The 18905-nt window shown below is 46.5% G+C and overlaps 1 protein-coding gene across 1 annotated transcript in view; it reads right to left on the reverse strand.

The window, feature by feature from the left end:
- ATP8A2 (ATPase phospholipid transporting 8A2) overlaps window positions 1–18905 on the reverse strand; it is a 504492-nt gene that overhangs the window by 380572 nt on the left and 105015 nt on the right. The window contains exons 16-24 of the mRNA XM_029938484.1: window positions 17793–17865; window positions 14235–14327; window positions 12759–12864; window positions 11995–12077; window positions 9162–9211; window positions 6962–7031; window positions 5950–6034; window positions 4814–4953; window positions 2392–2530 (exon numbers count right to left, since the gene is read on the reverse strand). Of these exons, the coding sequence (XP_029794344.1) occupies window positions 2392–2530; window positions 4814–4953; window positions 5950–6034; window positions 6962–7031; window positions 9162–9211; window positions 11995–12077; window positions 12759–12864; window positions 14235–14327; window positions 17793–17865 (839 nt within the window). The remainder of the gene's footprint in view (window positions 1–2391; window positions 2531–4813; window positions 4954–5949; window positions 6035–6961; window positions 7032–9161; window positions 9212–11994; window positions 12078–12758; window positions 12865–14234; window positions 14328–17792; window positions 17866–18905) is intronic.

Consider the following 18905-nt stretch of genomic DNA (forward strand, 5'->3'; position numbering starts at 1 on the left):
CACCATCATCTTGTGGTCTTGTGGAGGATTTGCTAAGTCAAGGTCAATTTTAAGATATCTAATGGCTATGAATGCTTCTGGTACCCAAACTACAAATGCTGCTATTCTTTGACCAAAAAGCACAAAATACTATCACCATGATTTTTACAAACCCTTCAGATAGGTTTCCAATGATCTCATAAGCCTCAGGAAACCACACTGCATTCAAGTCAAACTTTTCCTTTATGAATTATAATCCATCAGTGTTTTTTCTGGGTTGACCTTGAAGCCTTTGCTTTCCTTTGTGTTTACCATCAACTCCTCCAGACCCTGATATGCCCTCATGTAACAAAAGGACCAAGCAGGAAAAGGGGCGTGTGTGCTGCTCTGGGACAGAGTGATCTGGCAGAGAGGCCATGAGATGGACAGTGGCCTTCTTCCAGGCAGCTCACTCACACTCTCTTCCTGCAGCAAACACAAGAAAGCTCTTAAGGAAGCCATCTGGGGGTAGGGGCGTCCAACGGTCATTAGTCCAGCAGGAACACTCAGACTCTGTTTTCCAGATCTTATCACCGCAATGCAGCTTTACCTCAGGAGTTACTTCTTTGATATTGCTTTAAGACAGCAGAAAGCACACTCCTAAAGTTCAGTATTTGGGGGCAGCAGTCAACTTTATGTGCCCTTTATGAAAAGGAGCCACATATCAGGAGCAGATATTTTAACCCAAATTTTATAGGAAATTACACCTGAAGGGACAACATATATAGAGAGAGAGGTGGGGGCATTATACCAAAAGCACATGTTTATCTTCACTTTACAAAATGTTGACATCACCAAAGGGACTTTTACTTTCTAGTTGTAGTGAGGAATCTGCATAGAAACAGCACCCTACTTTCATCCAGAAACATCCCTTTGCAAGGCAACTACCATGAATCAGCAGGCAATGTATATACCCGAAACTTCAGAGATGGTTTGTGAATCACCTATCACTCACTTGGGACTTTAACTTCAGTGGTGTGGGGGCCCAAATTGCATTCGATTAGCCACAACCTTGATAAGAAATGATTAAATGACTCTTGTCTATTTAAAAAAAATCACTTCAGAGGTTAAGTATTGACTACAGCTGTGATTATCTGAGAGCGCTGATTCAATAGAGGTTTAGGGGCACCTGGGTGGCTCAGTCGGTTGAGCGTCCGGCTTCGGCTCAGGTCATGATCTGGTGGTTCGTGGGTTTGAGCCCCGTGTCAGGCTCTGTGCTGACAGCAAGCTCAGAGCCTGGGGCCTGCTTCAGATTCTGTGTCTCCCTCTCTTTCTCTGACCCTCCCCTGCTCATGCTCACGCTCGCTTGTGCATGCGCTCTCTCTCAAAAATAAATAAAATATTAAAAATAATTTAATAAAAAAAAAGAGAGAGAAGGTTTAGGGAAAGGGCCACCACTGGATTCAGTTGATAAGATTCCAAGGAGGCCACTCCAAATAGGACAAGAGTAACTTAAACGTGGATGTCCCAGTAGGTTTCTTCCTGAAAACAGCTGTAACAGAGTCTGTTTCCATGAAGACACTAAGTCACGTGCTCCTCACACACTCATTTGATTACATGTGCATCTGGGCTGGTTCTACCAGATGCTGCTAGTAACTTAAGCAATCAAAGTGAGATCTCCTGAAATGAGTCATTTCAACTTCTTTCGAATTTGAAATGTGCCTCTTTAACATTAATGAAATTATTTGAACTTAAAATTCCCTTTCTTCAGTTTTCCTTTCTGGGATGTTTAGCAAGCAAAGAGGTCACCAACCCAGACAGAGAAGGGAAAGAAAGACACAGCGCTCTTAGAAAATCCATCAGCTGGTAAGATCACCCCAGGGTCATAATGATCTAAAAGTGTAATGCATATTAAACTCAGTGAGGGGCACCTGGGGGCTCAGTCTATTAAGCATCAGACTTCGGCTCAGGTCATGATCTCACAGTTTGTGGGTTCGAGCCCTGCATCAGGCTCTGTGCTGACAGCTCAGAGCCTGGAGCCTGCTGCAGATTCTGGGTCTCCCTCTCTCTCTCTCTGCCCCTCCCCTACTTGGGGTCTGTCTCTGTCTCTCAAAAAATTAATAATTAAAACAAATGAATAACTCAGTGAAAACATGATGTTAGCCCTAGAGTAAAATTTTGTGAAGGTGATAAAAAGTTTTCAAATCTTGGATTCTATATTCTATATAATTCTAGATTTCAGAGAGATCTCATTGGTTCAAGGTTTATTACAGGCAGATGATGCCCCTAAGAGCATCTTCCTTTGATTTAGGTAAAACTTGCCGTGGCCTTAAAACATCATCTGTCAGTGCCTTTGAGGAAGCCCGAGGCACTTCTACAAGATGCTCTGCAAACAGTACAAATCCACCAGCAGCAAATTTTAAAATTAATTACCTATATTAATTGCAGTTTCTTGTTTGTCTCCCGTCAACACCCATATTTTGATCTCTGCCTTGAGGAGCGTTGCTATGGTTTCCGGCACGCCTGCCTGAAGGCGATCTTCTATGGCTGTGGCTCCAAGTAACAGTAAATTCTAGATTGAAAAACAACATCAATTACAGACTGGTACATACTTAAGGGCAGCAGGAATGACAAAACTGGCCCAAAAAGGCAGTCAAAATGTCGACAGTTCTCTTATGTCCTCTATATTAAGCCTTTGTCTGCAAAGAATTAATGATACCTGATGTACTGACTTTCAAGGCTGTTTGCAATGTTAGATCCCTCAAAACACAGAGGCGCCCAGGATTCATCATTTACTTCTTGGTCCACGGGCGTGTTAAAATAGAAGTCACCTAGCAGTAAGGCACGCAGGCACGTTATCCCGAGGATACTCACAGTACATGAGCCCTCCCCTCCCACTCCACTGATGGGCCAAGGACATCCTGTATGACAGTTAACACAGAAGCAAAACTGATTCTAGATGACAACACTCATCTGGCAATAGAAAGCTAAGAGACAGCAGATGCCAACAATGTAACAGCCAAAGAAAAAAATACCCAACTATTTTAAGATTGAAGAGCTAGGATGTGCTGCCCCTGTTAAACTTCTTCCAGGCCCACAAAGGGTTAGTTCACAGTGAGGGTCGGTGTGGAGACCCATCAAGCAGCCTGCACCTTGCCGGCTGGTCTGGCAGATTCCATAGCCCCTACGCAGAGAGCCCATTAACCACTCACCTACCTCCCCTGAGTCTCTCCATGACAGGGAGCCTTGGCTTGATTACCTGATTGTGGGGAAAGCATCCACCATGCACTTGGTGCCACTGGTGCCACATGGGCACATCATCTGCTTAATGGTTTCTCTCTCTAAGTAGACTTCATGCCCGGAATGGAGCCCAATGCAGGACCTGAACTCCTGAGGTCAGAACCAGAACTAAGATCAAGAGCCGGATGCTCAGTTGGTTGAGTGTCTGACTCCAGCTCAGGTCACGATCACCCCGTATCGGGCTCTGTGCTGACAGCCCAGCCCTTCGGATTCTGGGTCTGTCCCTCCCCAACTCCCATTCTGTCTCTCAAAAATAAATAAATGTTTACCAAAAAGTCAGATGCCTAACTGAGCCACCCGGATACCCAGATGCCCCTATTTAATCGTTTTCTGATTCTAAAGTAATTTTGGTTATTTCCAGTGAATCAGAGCAAATATAACACTTGAATTCTGTTCTACTACCAAATTCCACTAAATCACAAGTAAATAAATATGAAACTCAAGCCAAAACAGGGTACAAAAAAGATCCAAGAGTAACTTTTAAAAACACAAGGAATGAAAACAGCAAATGACTTCAGACTTCTGGAAACTGGAAAATGGATGGGCCAGTGGTTGCTAACATGAAATAGACAAAGGTGAAATCCAGTTCCCAGATCTGAGGGAATCCAATACCTAGAAAGCTACCTGACACCTTGGGATGAACTAAGAACAGCAACAACAACAAAAATCAAAGTAGGCAATAAAAGCAACAATGGCAAAGAGATACTGTTAGAACAAATGTGAAAATTCTCAGAATGAACAATGGCCAACCAGCCTATGAACTCTGATTCATGTAACTCAACAGGGGGAGCTAAGCTCATTAAGCCTAATCTTAGGTAAACCCAGAAAGCATTGACACTGTCTTTGACCTAATATTTCTTAAAATACCGTTAACACTTAGCCGAAGACGGTTCGATCTTTCAGGTAGCCCATAAAATCTAAGTGTTTCTTGGGAGACCTGGGTGGCTTAGGTGAGCATGTGACTTTGGCTCAGGTCATGATCTTGTGGTTTCGATCCCCAGATCGGGGTCCATGCTTACAGCACAGAGCCTGCTTGGGATTCTCTGTCTCCGTGTGTGTGTCTCTCTCTCTCTTCTGCCCCTTCCCTGTTTGTGTACTCACTCCCTGTCTTGTTCTGTCTACCTCTCTCAAAATAAACTTTTAGAAAAGAAAAAAGAAAAAAAACCCTAAGTGTCTCTTAAAGCAAAGAAAGATATCATTAAAAGCTAATGGTTTAAGGGGCCTCTGTATGGTTCAGCCAGTTAAGTGTCCAACTCTTGATTTTTAGCCCAGGTCACCATCTCAGGGTCATGAGATCAAGCCCTGTGCCAGGCTCCACTGGGAGCCTGCTTAAGATACATTCTCTCTCTCTCCCCCCCCCCCCCCCCCCCCCCCCCCCCCCCCCCCCCCCCCCCCCCCCCCCCCCCCCCCCCCCCTCTCTCTCTCTCTCTCTCTCTCTCTCTCTCTCTCTCTCTCTCTCTCTGCTACAGTGCAAAAGGATTCCTGTCCAAAGACTTTATGTGACATGTGATAGAGCCCTCACTGGACACGTGACAAGTGTATCATGTGCAATCACCTTCTCTATGATCTCGTAGCACTCTTCCAACCGCTGAGCTCGGTCTTTCAAGATGGTGCTGGCTTCCTGATAGACTTGCAGCCACTCCTCATACTCCTGCTCAGAGAGGTCGGCGTAAGCCACACAGAGAGTCCTCAAGCCTGCAAAACAGCCACAGGGTGTCCAGCAATGGAAACGAGCAGGACCCCTTCCCTCCAAGGTGGCATCATGTGGCCCCATTTTAGACCAGCATACTCAAAAAAAAAATTAAAGAAACTATCTGCTTTTGAGGTTACCCTAATTCAACTTTCACTCATCGAAAAAGGGAATACAGAAACAGGTCTACTGCATTTTACTCTAAGCCACCTCGTGCATAAACTGGAGAGTCCATGAGCAGCAGGAAGCCGCGAACGTGGATTCCCTACAGCAGAGAGACGACAGGAGCTGGGCGTGACCCGTACATCCGTGTGCCGCAGGCGGGTCCCAGCACATAGAGGCGGCAGGGGGTACATTTCAAGATGGCAGAAAAGCCCAACACGCTATCACATGGAAGGTCCAGGCTCTCGAGCAGACACACACATGCACACGCACGCAGGCACACGCACGCTCGTAGCCGGAGGAGTGCACGAAGCCAAGAAAGCAGCAGTCAGCGCCCAGGCAAGGATCCAACTTTCATCATACTCACTTGCAGGAATTTCTGACATCAGTGTTACTTGAGGCCTTTCAGAGGACTCCTTCCCTACTCTCTATGGATTCAATGAATTACTGCTTCTTCATGTCAGAGATAAGCCAGTGTCCCAAGGATGACAAGAGGAGGACACGGGTTTTCGGAGAACAGGAATGTTAACCACAGAATGACTCTCCACATTGTGAGCTGGCCTGCCTGCTCCCTTCGTACTTCTGGTGAAGAGGGAGCGAGGTCCTACAGGTAACTCAGTGTGGACGCTGGTGCCCATCCGTCACTGCCACAGGCACAGAACATGGAGGGTTGGGGCAGGGGCAGGCACCAGGGAAGGATACTCCCAGGAAGCAAGCCAAGTACTGCACGAAATGGACATGTCCATTCAGACCACGTCCACTCACCCCCAAGCATCAACTGCAAACACACGAAAGGACCACTTCAATGGCTGAAAGTAACATTTCCAAATTGCACTTACCTTCCGTGGCAAAATATTCCAGGTGGCACAGTGTTTCTTCCATGTATTTTGAATCTTTTGAAAGTCTCTCAAAAATGACATTATCCTATAAAACAGAGAAACACTGTGACTGGCAAACCTGTAAGTGAACCTTCCGGTCAGCATTCTAAACCTAGCTGTGTTTGAAAGACAATTAACCTGTGTGCAGGAAAATACTTGAGTGGGCAAGTAGGAATACGGTTCTCGGCCAGATTCACTCATGAGCTTTGGAAAATAAACCGGGCATGCATGTGCCCAGATGAAAACGTTTTGGGGAGAACCGTAAGTGTCAAGAGAATTATCAAGGATATGATGGTCCCTGCATTTACCCAGATTTGCAAAATACATACCAATGTATATAATCCCTTTATGCCCAAGTGGAAAGAGTGCCACACGCATCCAAAAATGCTCAAATACACCCTGCTTCCTGACACCGCAGGAGCTTCCAGCCAGGGAGGGCACAGCCCACTTGGCACTGAACCCAGTTCAGCTGCGCAACACTGACGAACACAGCTCAGGAAAGCTCTCTGTGATGAAAACACCAGGCACAACAACTATGAGTAGCTGGTAGAGAACACACACACACACACACACACACACACACACACACACACACACAATCTCAGAGTTCTTAAAAGATTATCACCTGTCAATATGAACCATTCTATCTTCCTGAAGTCACAACACAATGGTGATAAAACTATAATCAGAAGTCACACTTTAAGGATCTCGCGTGACATGTCAAGGTGCTATTTCTGAAACCAACTATTGGCCAAAAGGAAGCCTTTCGGGGCCCATGGTTGCCACGCTGGCCTGAACCACCACCACGTTCAGTGGGCTTTTACCACCAAGTCCGTTTCCTGGCCGATGTGAAGGAGCCCTTCAGCCTCAGGCAAACAACCAAGGCCTGAGGACAATAGCAGTCGGGAGAAGCAGGCTCACAAAGTAGCCACCAAGAGCACCTTGCTACACGAGACACTTAGCCGGTACTTACAGCCCCCTTACAATAGAGTCGCAGTTGGCCTGAAGGAGTTCGAACAATTACAGACATTCTTTTTCTGTCACTGTAAGAGTAGGAAGAAAAAAAAGAAGAAAGAAACCAAAGTTATTGCTGGTCTGTATCGTAGGACCCATGTCCTATGATTAAGCACCAAACACATCAAACCATGGTCTGGAAGTCCTAAAAATGGAGAAGCTCCGTTTTCCTTACCTTCTCCTTCAGAGTCGGGCTTTAATTGCATACCTCCCCCTCTTTTTATTTATACATAATGGAGATACACCTATTTATTCCCTGCCATGGAAGCGCACTAATATAGCTATTGACAATATTTAGCTTCTGATAATACTCTGTAGTGTTTCTGTTTTACAGCTCAAAATGTTCGTAATCTGCCCAGTAAGCAACAGAGTGAAAGCTTCTATATAAATCCGCTCAACCAAAAAGCCCCTTGTTGTGTCTTCTCTTAACCAGACAAGGCAAGTGGAAGCTCCTAGAACACTCCTCACTCAGCACTGAGGTGTGCCTTATTGCTGCCCTCCTCACGCCCACGTGGACACCCCTACCCTTGTCTCTCATCACGATTCAGGCTCACTCACAGGGCCTCCCATGGCTCCCCATTGCCTACAGGTGGCAAGCCTTGCCGCCCTCCACTCACCTCCGCAGCTGACCCCGGCCTCCGGCACACCGGAAGACACCACACCCCTCCCTCCAGACCTCCTGCCCCGTGCCTTTTGCAGACAACATCCCATCCTCCTGAAACCACCCCAACCACAGCGGGCCCCAGACTGCCCACCCCAGTAAGGGGATTGATTTCCAGGGGACTAGGAGCTCCTCACACTCCGGGACATTCTCTCTCCAGCTCTGTGTAAATTCCCACCTCCTAACCAGGCACTCTGGCCTGGATTTGAATTCCCCCTCGGCTACCTAGTAGCCAGGTACTCGAGGCAAGGTTTTCTGCCCAGCATTTCAGTTTCTGAAGGCGTAAAGCAGGACTGCCACCAAGTACTGCAAAGCAGTATTGTTAGGACTAAGTGGCGTTTGGAAAAAGAGGAGTCTGCTAAAAAGAAATAGAACCATCGCTATAACTATAAATGATCTTTTTTTCCTTCAGAGTCTCCCATGAGTTTTTAAAACCTCCTCACGTCCCTGCCCATAGTCGCCTGCTTTGATCTAATACCCTTTCCTCCTTCTTGTCGCTCCAAGAACTGCTGGTCCCGGTCAACACGGCCGCGAAAGCGCACAGCTTCCAGGACACCAGTAAGAGATCGGGCACAGCAAGTCCGGAGCAGTGTTAGTGCGTCCCTCACCCCCACACACGAGGACACTGTCCCCACTCCCTGTATGAACTGCGACTTTTATCAACCATCGTTCTTCCCCAAGGGCTCTTGACCCACTGAAGTTCAAGTTTTCAGTCCGAAAACCAAAGACTAGGACTGGAAAGCATCTCCTACAAGACGGTTAAAAATTGATCTTTTTCAAACAGCTTATAAAGCACACAGAGTAAACAATGTGTGAAATCACTTAACAGAGATTATTTTTAAATAAAAAACCAAATTTTAATTATGGGAAAGCATGCTCTCAAGGTAGCAAAAGAACTCTGCTCTAGTACCAAGTCAGAGTTAGGAAGGAAAGCCACAAAACAGTAAGATGTTTTTTAATGGCAAACCAGAGATGATCTAGGGAAGCAACTAATCAGCCAATATTCCTGTGTCTGAAAATCAGATAAACCACCTGGGGAAGAATGAGCCGGAATACACAGGACAGCTGCCCAACTCGGACAAAGCCTCTGATGGGGGGGACTGGTCGGATCCGCCCTGGCTTGTCAGTTTCCCAGGTCTGGCATGACAGGGCTTAGAGCACGAACCGCGACCTCACGGGACTCGGGAAAAACCAACAGAAATAAGGCCTCCCAGTCACACACGCCAAACTAGTCTGGAAATCCAAAGAAAGAGGAGGATATGGAAGCACAACATTTCCCTCGGGGAAAACACATACACACACACACACACAGGAATATGACCTACTTCACTTTCTTTAAAGAAAATCACAAATTCCAGACAAGAGAGGGATTGTGGAGATTTACTAAATTTAATATGCAAGTACTACATTTAATCATACAACCTTACCGACACTCTGCGGAAGCTGTTAAATAGATATGGAAGTACTTTATCCCAAGTGCACTGAAAGAGAAGCATACCTAGAAAATTCCAGGACGTTAAGGATTCCAAATGTCTGTTCCTGTCCCATCTAAAGGAAGAGAAACAAGCTCTTACCTGAGGTACAAAGTATTAAAATAGCAAAACAACAGCCTCCCCAATTGTAAACCTCCCCGTCCCTCCTCTCCTTCCAGCGCTTTCTCTCCCTGCATATGATACACACACACACACCCCTCTCTCCTTCCCTCTATACGATACATACATGTAGATTATGTGTGCTGCTCTCCCTCCTCCCCACCTCACTCTCACTCCATCTCTATCCCCCTGCAAAAGCCCTTTCAACAGGTACGGGTTTCCCACAAGCCAGTCCGGTGGGGTGATAGCTCCCCCTCCTGGTAGAAGTTTCTCATTCTTCAGGACATCACAACAGCTGGCTGACTTAGTCCCTTAAAAGATCATCTGAAACCTTGGGGCCAGGTTTCTGAATTCAGAATTCCGAATTTTATACATCGTATTAAAATGTACACATGCACCGTGTGCCATGATTTCCCCAGAGGAGTCCGGGGCAGCAACACCCTATAATCCAGCACATCAATTTTCCACAGCAAAACGTGGGACAGGAGGTTCCTAAGACCATAAACGGCCTCACGTCCATTCTGGTTAGGTTTTGCTGCCAAATCTAACTCCCCAAATACAGAAAATCTTTTGGAATTCAAAGCTTCTCAGGTTTTGGATTTACATATAAGGATTATGGATCCACACAAGATTTCAGGGCAATTAATCAAATGTGGTTTTACTTCAAGTTCTTCAAAGTTGGAACCTCAACAGTCTTGATTTTTCCCAGGAAGTTCCGGGCTGTGCGTGTCCATTTTTCAAACTCCTTAATCAAACCTGCTCACTATGTCCCCAGTACATCACCATGGGAAGAATGGGGGCTTTGAACGTCCATAGGTAGCAGTTAGAATCTCATTTCTGCCACTAAGCGTGGGGCCTCCTTACACGTGCTGGTAACACGTGTCCCCAGGCTGCAGAGAGGTCAAGAATGAAGCGACGTGCGAATCCCGGGGGCCTGACTAAGGCACCACTGCCGTCCTGTCCACACCTGCACTCTCGCCCTGAGCCGGTGAGCCCCCCTCACCCAGCCTGCATCGGTCCTTCTGCAACGACCAGGCCTTTCTCCGCAGGCTCTCCCAATGTTCTCGCATGCCCAGTGAGCAGCGTGCCCACTGTTACCCCACAAACTGGCACGAGCGCCGTGACTGCCAGGCGCTAACCCCTCTTGGCTATCACTTCAACCACTGTGCCACCACGTGGAGCCCCGGGCTCGGCCATCGGGACGACCAGTGGCGGCCACTTCATGGAAATAGCTGCTCACGGACTTGAGAAGGTGTGGTCTGAGGACACTCCGGTACTAATGGCTGAATAGGATTTTAAAGTTATTATTTACAACCCTCAACTAGTCAGATAGTCTTATTTACTCCATAATGGGCTAATGGGGTGATGGCGTCGGGGGGCCTGTGTTATCCAGTATCGTGAGCCAGGCAGAAGCAGCCGTGCTCCCCGCGTCTCTCCCTCTGGTGCCCAGTCAGCCCAGCCCCCTCCCAGTCCCCATCGCGGGGATGCAGAGATGTCAGCACACCCGGGCGGCAGCCGATGGCACAGAGAAGGTGCCGCGTCTCCTCAGACTGAAGGGGGCAAGACCTACCTCACGGAAAGCTTCCACAGAGGCAATTCTGTATTCAGCCCATTACTTTGCTCTACTTCTAATGATTGCACCCTTTCCTAAGCTAGACTTGCTGGAGATTAAGATAAAGTAAAAACAATTATGATTTATCTCTGACCTGGAGAAGGAAGGAACCTGAAAATGCCGAGAAATGGGCACTCTCTAGAGGTCTGATGTTTTCTAGGTTTTGTGTTTGTAAGTAGAAGAAATAAATGGAGCACTGTCAAGCCTGCAACAGTAACAACTGTACAAGTCAGCAGTGAATTCACATGCATCCGCACGGTCTAGAGACATGAGATGCATAAAGGCAGAAACTGTTATCATCCACAAACCCTCCCCAAATGGAGGGGTGCAGGAAGGCAGGGGAGGGAAAAGGCAGTGACTGCCACCAGGCCCTTCATCAACCCAGACTGTAGCAAAACGCAGCCCCTCTAACTGGTCAGCATCGAAAGTGCCAGCGCCTGGCCAGTCCTAACCATCAGTTTCCCCCATTGCCCGCCTCAAGGGTCCCTACTGGAGGTTATTCTTGATTTCCATTTCTTCCTGTCACCTAATTTCTCCTTCAGCCTTCCTGAGCAGCAAAACTAAAAAAAAAAAAAAAAAGCCAAAACAAAACAAACAAAAAAACAAAAAAAAAAACAGGCTTGCTAGGTTCTTTTTTATATATAAAAATTTTAAGGCTTATTTTTGAGAGAGAGAGAAAGAGAGAGACAAAGTCTGAACAGGGAAGGGAAGAGAGAGAGGGAGGCACAGAATCTGAAGCAGGCTCCAGGCTCCAAGCTGTCAGCACAGAGCCCGATGCAGGGCTCTAACCCATGAACTTTGAGAAAACGACCTGAGCTGAAGTCATCTGCTTAACTGAGCCACCCAGGCGCCCCTTGCTAGGTTCTTTACTACAGATCAAACTAGCATATGAAAGACTTGTAGAGAACCCATTAAGAGAAAAATGCCCACAACACAAACCCAAGGTGAATCACATAATGCCTGTGGTTTCGCAACAGGGCCTAGTTTCTCACAGGAGAGGAAAGGAAGGAAGGAAGGGAGGGAGGGAGAAATGTAGCCACCGTGTTTACATCAGACATGCTCTTTCAGAGTCTTCAAAAAAAGTAGGTGCTACACAACGTCAAGAGGTGCCCAGGCTCAACACTTACAGCTTCTATGATGACCGAATATGGCGTTCTGGCCGTGAAGACAAAACCCAGCTTCCGGGCTCCCTTCACCAAAGCGGCTTCATCTGTCAATAGAGTTGACGAGGCATTGACTATCACAGGTAACGGCAGAATTCTGCAGAGCGCATTCGAGTTTACAAGTTAACCAGGTCCACAGCAGTTAGAGGCCCGGCCTCCGCGCGCCAGGGCTGAGGAGGCACTCACTCATCCGCCACCAGCATCCTGAAGGCAGCACCTCCATTAGGCGGGAAGACAGGACCTAAAACTGAGTCAGTGGGACAAGAGTGCTGCCAAACCTACTAGCGTTGGTTGGGGTCAAGTGCTCCCTAAGGAACAAAAGCACGTTCCCAGGACTTTCTGACTGACCATTGCCTCCAAGCGATGTTTCAGTTTCAGAACGATGGGATTCCGAGCTCCAGGAAGCGGGTCTCGTGTTAGCACCCAACTTCATCAGCAGTTGGAAAATCTATGACAGGCAGAGGGTGGATGAGGCAGCCAGGCCACCCTCCCCTGAGAGTTCCTTCCCCAGGATGGCCTGGGGGCCTCCCGCTGAGGTCACAGTTAGAGAGTCAGGAGGGCCCACTACCACCTCCTCTGGCTTCCTTACCTGTAACCATAACCTGTGAACTGCATGAGGCCAGAGGTAAATAGTGGGGCCTTGGTGGGGCAGACCACCCTACCACACCCCCGCAGGTAAATGCAAACAGCCAGGGGAGAGCAGGGCACAGCCAGCCCAGAGCCCTCACCTGGGGAGGAAGCCTGGTAGATGATGTTATCTCCATCCTTCTCAGGGACGACAGTGTGGCACACGGCCAGAAGGGTGAGGAACTCCTGGATGCACGGAGCTGTGGGCTACAGACGTGGGGCAAGGCGATCTGTTAAAACACCACTGACATGCACGAGTTAGGTGCCCCCATCCCCTGGCTTACAGCCCGCTAGTGGCTTCCTGGTCCCCTTAGAACACAGGTCAAGCCTCCATGTCCCCCGTGATCTGGCAGCCACTCGCCACCCAGCGCCACCTCCCCCTGCCTCTCCCCTCCTGCGTGCTCCACCGGCCACTCTGCCCACAGGTCTCCAGATAGGGCTCCGCCTGTCCCACTGCTCCTCGCCCCCTCCACCTGCTTGCAGCCACTTCTCACTCATCCTTCCAGCTTCTATTCAACAGTCACTTCATCTAGAACTCTCCTAACACCCGTCTTGGACCGTCGTTGTTAATGTAGTAACCTTGGGGGCAGACAAGAACAAGGCAGCGTGCGCCCCTTCCAGGGCTCCCCCAGCCCCACCTCGCCTGTTCCCAAAACTTCAAACAGTCCCGCCGCTCACCACTCACATGCTGCTTCCCCACTTTTGGGAGGTGTAGGGGCACTAGCGCGTCCTCTGCCTTCCTCACTAACGTAACCCCAGGCCCAGCAGAAAGGCAGCTTTCAAATCTCTGTTGGATCAGTGCACCGAGAACAGACTCTCCCCATGGGTGATCCCTGCTCTTCCGCTTCCATTATCCTCACACCTTCCTCTACACCCGGGTCTGTTCTTTAACTTAATAATTGCTTACGAGCTATACACAGTGAGTCTCTCACCTGTTACTTAAAAAAAAAAAAAGAAAAAGAACCGTCCTGGATATGGATTTAATGTATTTCTCCCATCCTACACACACACTCCTCATGATTTTCACTGGGATTAAATAAATAATGGAGAAATGCCATCTTAAAACCGTTTACCCATCTAAGAATACAGAACACTTTCCTGTTTATTAAAGGCTTCGAATGCTTTTAACTGTGGGCCCTGGTATATTTTCTGATTAATTTTTTATTCCTTCAAAACAATATCCACAGGGAAGGGGAATGATGGTCATGGAGGAGGGCACTTGTGGGGAAGAGCACTGGGTGTTATATGGAAACCAGCTTGACAATAAACTGTATAAAAAAGAAAAAAATTGAAAATAAACATCCACAGGCCTACTACTATATGTGAGGTACTGTACTAGGTATTTTATCTATAGCTTTTTATATTATGACTAGAATCTCATTTCTATTATATTTACAAGAGTCCATTCAGAGGTAAGGACAAACACGGAGTTTTGCAAGTGAATTTAATGTCAATTGTAATTAACCTCTTCCCAGCTCTCCGAGTTTCAGTGGACTCTCCCGGGTTTTAATGTAATTACTGTACCATCCACAGATGATGACATTTTCCTTTTCTAACATATACACTTGAGTTCTTACCTGCCCACTCGGGCTAGCATGTAAGGATGATGTTCGAAGCCCCGGATTCAAATACCAGGCCTCCTGGTCCTCAGATTCTTTTAATGCCGAGGTCTATAATATTTCACTTTTTGACAGGCCGCTGGCTATAAATTTGAGACAGATTTGTGTTTTCACTGATCAGGAAGCAACTTTGTGTTTTCTAATTTCTGCGGAGTTTTTGTTTTTGCTCTTTTAGTCACAAATGGACAGTGATCAATATTTTGACAACCTGCTGAGTTTCTTCCCAGACCTGTTAATCTGACTAAAGACAAGTTGTGAGCAAGCAAATCACAACTGCTCACACGGCTACGACTTATCAGCCTTCAGGAAAAGAAAATGCACGTTCGATTACACTTTGGTGAAACTGAGGAAGTGAGAGGGTTTACAAATCCCCCAAGGTCTACACTACAATTGTAAGAAGTTTTACCCAAAAGCACTGTGACAACCGGGCATCCATTCAGGACTGCCTTCTCCACCCGCAAGCCTGCCCTCCTCTCGCACTGGCCAAAGCCATGTCACGCTCCACGCCCCTAAGTACTGGGGTAGAGCCAACTCCCTAAGCCGCCTCACTGCACCTCCTTGAACACGGTGTTGGGGAATCAACCTGGTGACTCTGACATCATATTATGGATTCTGCTGAAATTAAAAGTGGCCATCTCTAGGAATATGAGTGCTTGGGGAATATATTTATCTGTTAATTTCTTGAGAATGTAGGATTTTAAAAAAATTATATACAGGATGATCTCGGCATTTGCAGGAATTTTTATGTGTGCTCCCATATGCACACAGAAAACAATACAGAAAGGAACAGATTGAAATGTTAATGGTACTTGGCAGCAAAGGAGAGAAGCAATTTATGGGATTAAAAAAAAAAAAACACTGCGTATTCTCTAAGTTTTTATCTGCAGTGAAAGTTAATTGGTTTTTATATAAAGGCCACCACTCCTTCCCAGTTTCTAAGAGTCATCAGAGTGGCTCAGAGAAGAGAGCAGCACCTGCCAACGACAGCAGAGCCCCACACTCCAAGGACCACTCCCTTGGGCAGCTTCCTGGCACGCCCCTCACTCTGCGCACTCTCCCACTTCCCACTGGTGTCAATTACCAAGCCCTGCAGCTCCTTTGTGAATAATCCCTCTTCCAAACTAGCAGGCCGCCATCACCCCAGTCTGCGGCTGAAATGTGCCCCTAGGCTTGATCTAGTGGCTAAGGCGGGAGGGGAGCTAGGGGTGGACCCGGAGGAAGATCAGCACTTTCCAGCAAGACTTCTGCTTTAGCCGAGACCTGGTCATGGGGGCACAGGGAAGCTAGCACCTTCTGGGAAGGACAGGAGACCACTTCTCCAGGCCCGGAAGTTCCAGAGGTACCCGGGAGTCTCAGGCTTTCAGGTGCCTCTACCCAGAAGAGCCCACCCTAGTCCCAGGGTCTCCGCCCTACTAGACTTTGGTGGACGATTTCGTGAAGCTGCCAAATCAGCCTTCCAAGAAGTTCTGCCAATTTTACAATTAGGTCTTGGGCAATATCAGCCTAGGCAGCAGGAATGAAGGAAATATTTAAAGGCTGGCACGGACGGCTCTGGCTTTCCCATTGTGCCTTACGCTGGTAATAAACTGGCCCACGCTTCTTGTTTTCTCTCTTTGATATAAATGGTACTAAGCAACAACCAGTTCCACAGACAAGTCAATTATTTAATGAAATAGAAATACAAAATATATAAAAATGTAGCATGTGGGGCGGGGAGACTGCCTTCTCCTGCGTCTGAGAACAGCCGTGTCCACACATCATCTCATCCCACAGTGTAACATGAAAGAGGGTCTTTGATTTCATAGCAAATAGTAAAATGTTTGAGAGCTAGAAAGAGGACTCACACACACAAATGAAGTTTCCACTTTGAGCGGCAGGCCAGACAACATTCGCAAAGATCCAAAAAGAACAATCGCTAAAACAAAGCTATTCTAACTTTAGTTCTCTAGGTAACCTGGGCATTCTATAATAAATTAGGAAAAGGAGACAGACCATTTACAGCCTATGGATAAGAGGTTTTAAATATATTTGAAACAAGTGTTCCATGTTTGAAAATAAACTTTTTTCCTGCAACTTCCAAGAAAAGCCTTTTATAACTTCAAAGAAATGATTGTTGGACAATGTATGCATGCATGTGTATGTATCTTTTTTAGAAGTTAAAGCTTTGTTAAGTGGAAATACATACACTATCATTTTAGCCATCTGTAAGTGTCTGCTTCAGGGACATTAGAAGACACTCACATTGCCGTCCAGCCCCCATTACATTTGTAACCAAAACATCCACCCTCCCAAACTCTGTACCCATCAAATGGTAACTCCCCCCTCTCACCTTCTCCTAGCCCCTAACAACCTCTATTCTGCTCTGCCTCTATAAATTTGTCTATGTAAGGCACAGCATAATCATAAAATATCTGTCCTCCATTTATAGATTTTGACTAGAAATGAGTATTTGATGAATGTAAAAAAAAACAGAAAACTAGGCATGTCTAAAATTGGCATGCCAAATTACAGCTCTAAAGTACTTAAATGTATGTATACAAACAATTTCTTCTTGAAGACTCCAGCTCAAAAGTCCTAGGCATAATGACTCAAAATAAAATCGTGTGTTCTTCCTCAGTAAATCTTTGGGAAATTACCCCACAAATAGGGAGTCCTTGGTTAGCAATGTAAACAAAGCAACACATGAACTGTTCCTTGAAATTTTCCATAGGTGGATTCTTTAATAGGCAAATTCCACCTTGGCTATCAGCCTACACAAAGTTTAAAACACAGTTCTAAAGGAGCCAGAAAATCAGAAATGATGACCCAGGAAAAACATAGGTAGCATATGGAGGTACTCCCTTGGGAGGAAAGTAAAGGTTTTCTTGGTCCAAATGCTTTAATTTTCGTTAACGGTCCCAAGACAATTTAGATACAAATGTGGGATATCCATTGGCTAAAAGCCTAAAATTTTAGGCTACTTCCCTCTCCTGAACCATATTTCGGCAATTAACCAAGTGTCTAAGAAGCTCTGTACTTAAAATGTTCTAAAAATCCATTAAGTACATTAAATCTAATCCCAAATTTTCTAAAAGAAAAATACTGAAGCCTTCTATGGTCTTCATCATTTATAGTCGAGCTACATGTTAAATGTCAATGGGGTAATTAATACAGTAGCCAAGATGAAGAATACCTCAGAAGGCTTCAAGTGTAACTTTGAAATGTGGTGAAGACAGGCAAGTAGGCTTTTACTAAAAAACAGAAAATATATTCTCCAGTCCATGGCCACATCACATATTCAATGAGCTGTGAGTGTCCAGATTATTCAAATTTCCTTTAAAGTTTCCATGTTTTCACTGATGCCTATGATAACCTCAGTAAGTCAGAGGTTCCCTTATGAAAATAGGGGTGCCTCTGCCCCACTACTCCTGATGGCCTTCGTGCTGGAAATCTGGCTCCGGATGGTAGACGGTGAGGAGGCAACAGATTTAAAAAAAAGGAAAAAAAGAGAAAAAAGAAGAAGAGGTACTAACTAACTTCTCTAAGGTAGGTAGGTTCCTTCCTGAAATGCATGCCTCTTCGAGGATCCTGATCCATCCTCATGGCTCCACTTGAAGACCAAAAGAGGACAGAGCATGCGATCAATGGTCAAAACCAGCACACATGCACGGGTTCAGCTCTGAAGAGAACATCTGTGTGTATATGTAAATTGACTCAGCTCAGTATTTCAAGATTTCAAAACTGGGGGTTCCCGGAAGCAAATGTAGAGTATCTCCCAATGATTTCTTCTCCAAATGAGGATTTGCCCCCGTCCACTGATTTTCTATACCAGCCCACATTTTAGGTGGATTCACATTACCACTCAGTGTGGGTACCCACAAAGCCCACATCTCAACGATTCTGTTAGCCCCAACACCCACCAAAGAGATCAGACTCCTTTACCTACACAAAATGAAATCACTTTTTCGGGGAGTGGTATCGTCCCTCTCTCTATGCTGCAAAGTAAACAATGGCTCCTAATGATTTTACATCTGTTTCCCCCAATTAATAAAACTCCCGTGTTTTTTGTCTCTTCCCCTAGTACCTAGCAAGGTGATGAATATCAACTAGGCCCTTAACCTGTCTGCTAAATGAATGAGTAGATAAAGGAGTCTCTTATTGAAAGTCGGATCCACTCATGCTGTTCCTGGCCCACCCTGGGATTCCGGGGGACCCCGGGCACTAGGCTTTCCTCACTTCCTCTGCTGCTTCCCACCAGGAAAACAAACATCGTGAAAGGAGACTAAGAGCAGTTTCCTAAGTCTCTAGGTCACCCTTCCACCTTCTTTCTTTCCCATTCGCCACCCCAACTTGAACAGACACGTTTAGTCACTGAAATATCCTCTAAACACTATTTGGGAATGCTGGAGTCCTCCTTCAGAAGGCAAGGCCTCACGTCATCTGTGACTAAAGCCGCCATCCTCCCCAGAAGCTTCTGAGATGCCGCTGGTCCCACCTCTAATATCAAAATTCAAGAAAACAGGACACAGCAATGCCTGTGAAGCCCGTGACTATGCCACCGGGCATGGACTTCAGCAGCAAGTGCTGTGTGGTCTGAGACCCCTTCATCAGCTACACTGGGGACTGAGGCAGAAAGTCCACATCCCAGCC

This window comes from Suricata suricatta, chromosome 4, assembly GCF_006229205.1.
Source record: "Suricata suricatta isolate VVHF042 chromosome 4, meerkat_22Aug2017_6uvM2_HiC, whole genome shotgun sequence".
NCBI classification, from domain to species: Eukaryota; Metazoa; Chordata; class Mammalia; order Carnivora; family Herpestidae; genus Suricata; species Suricata suricatta.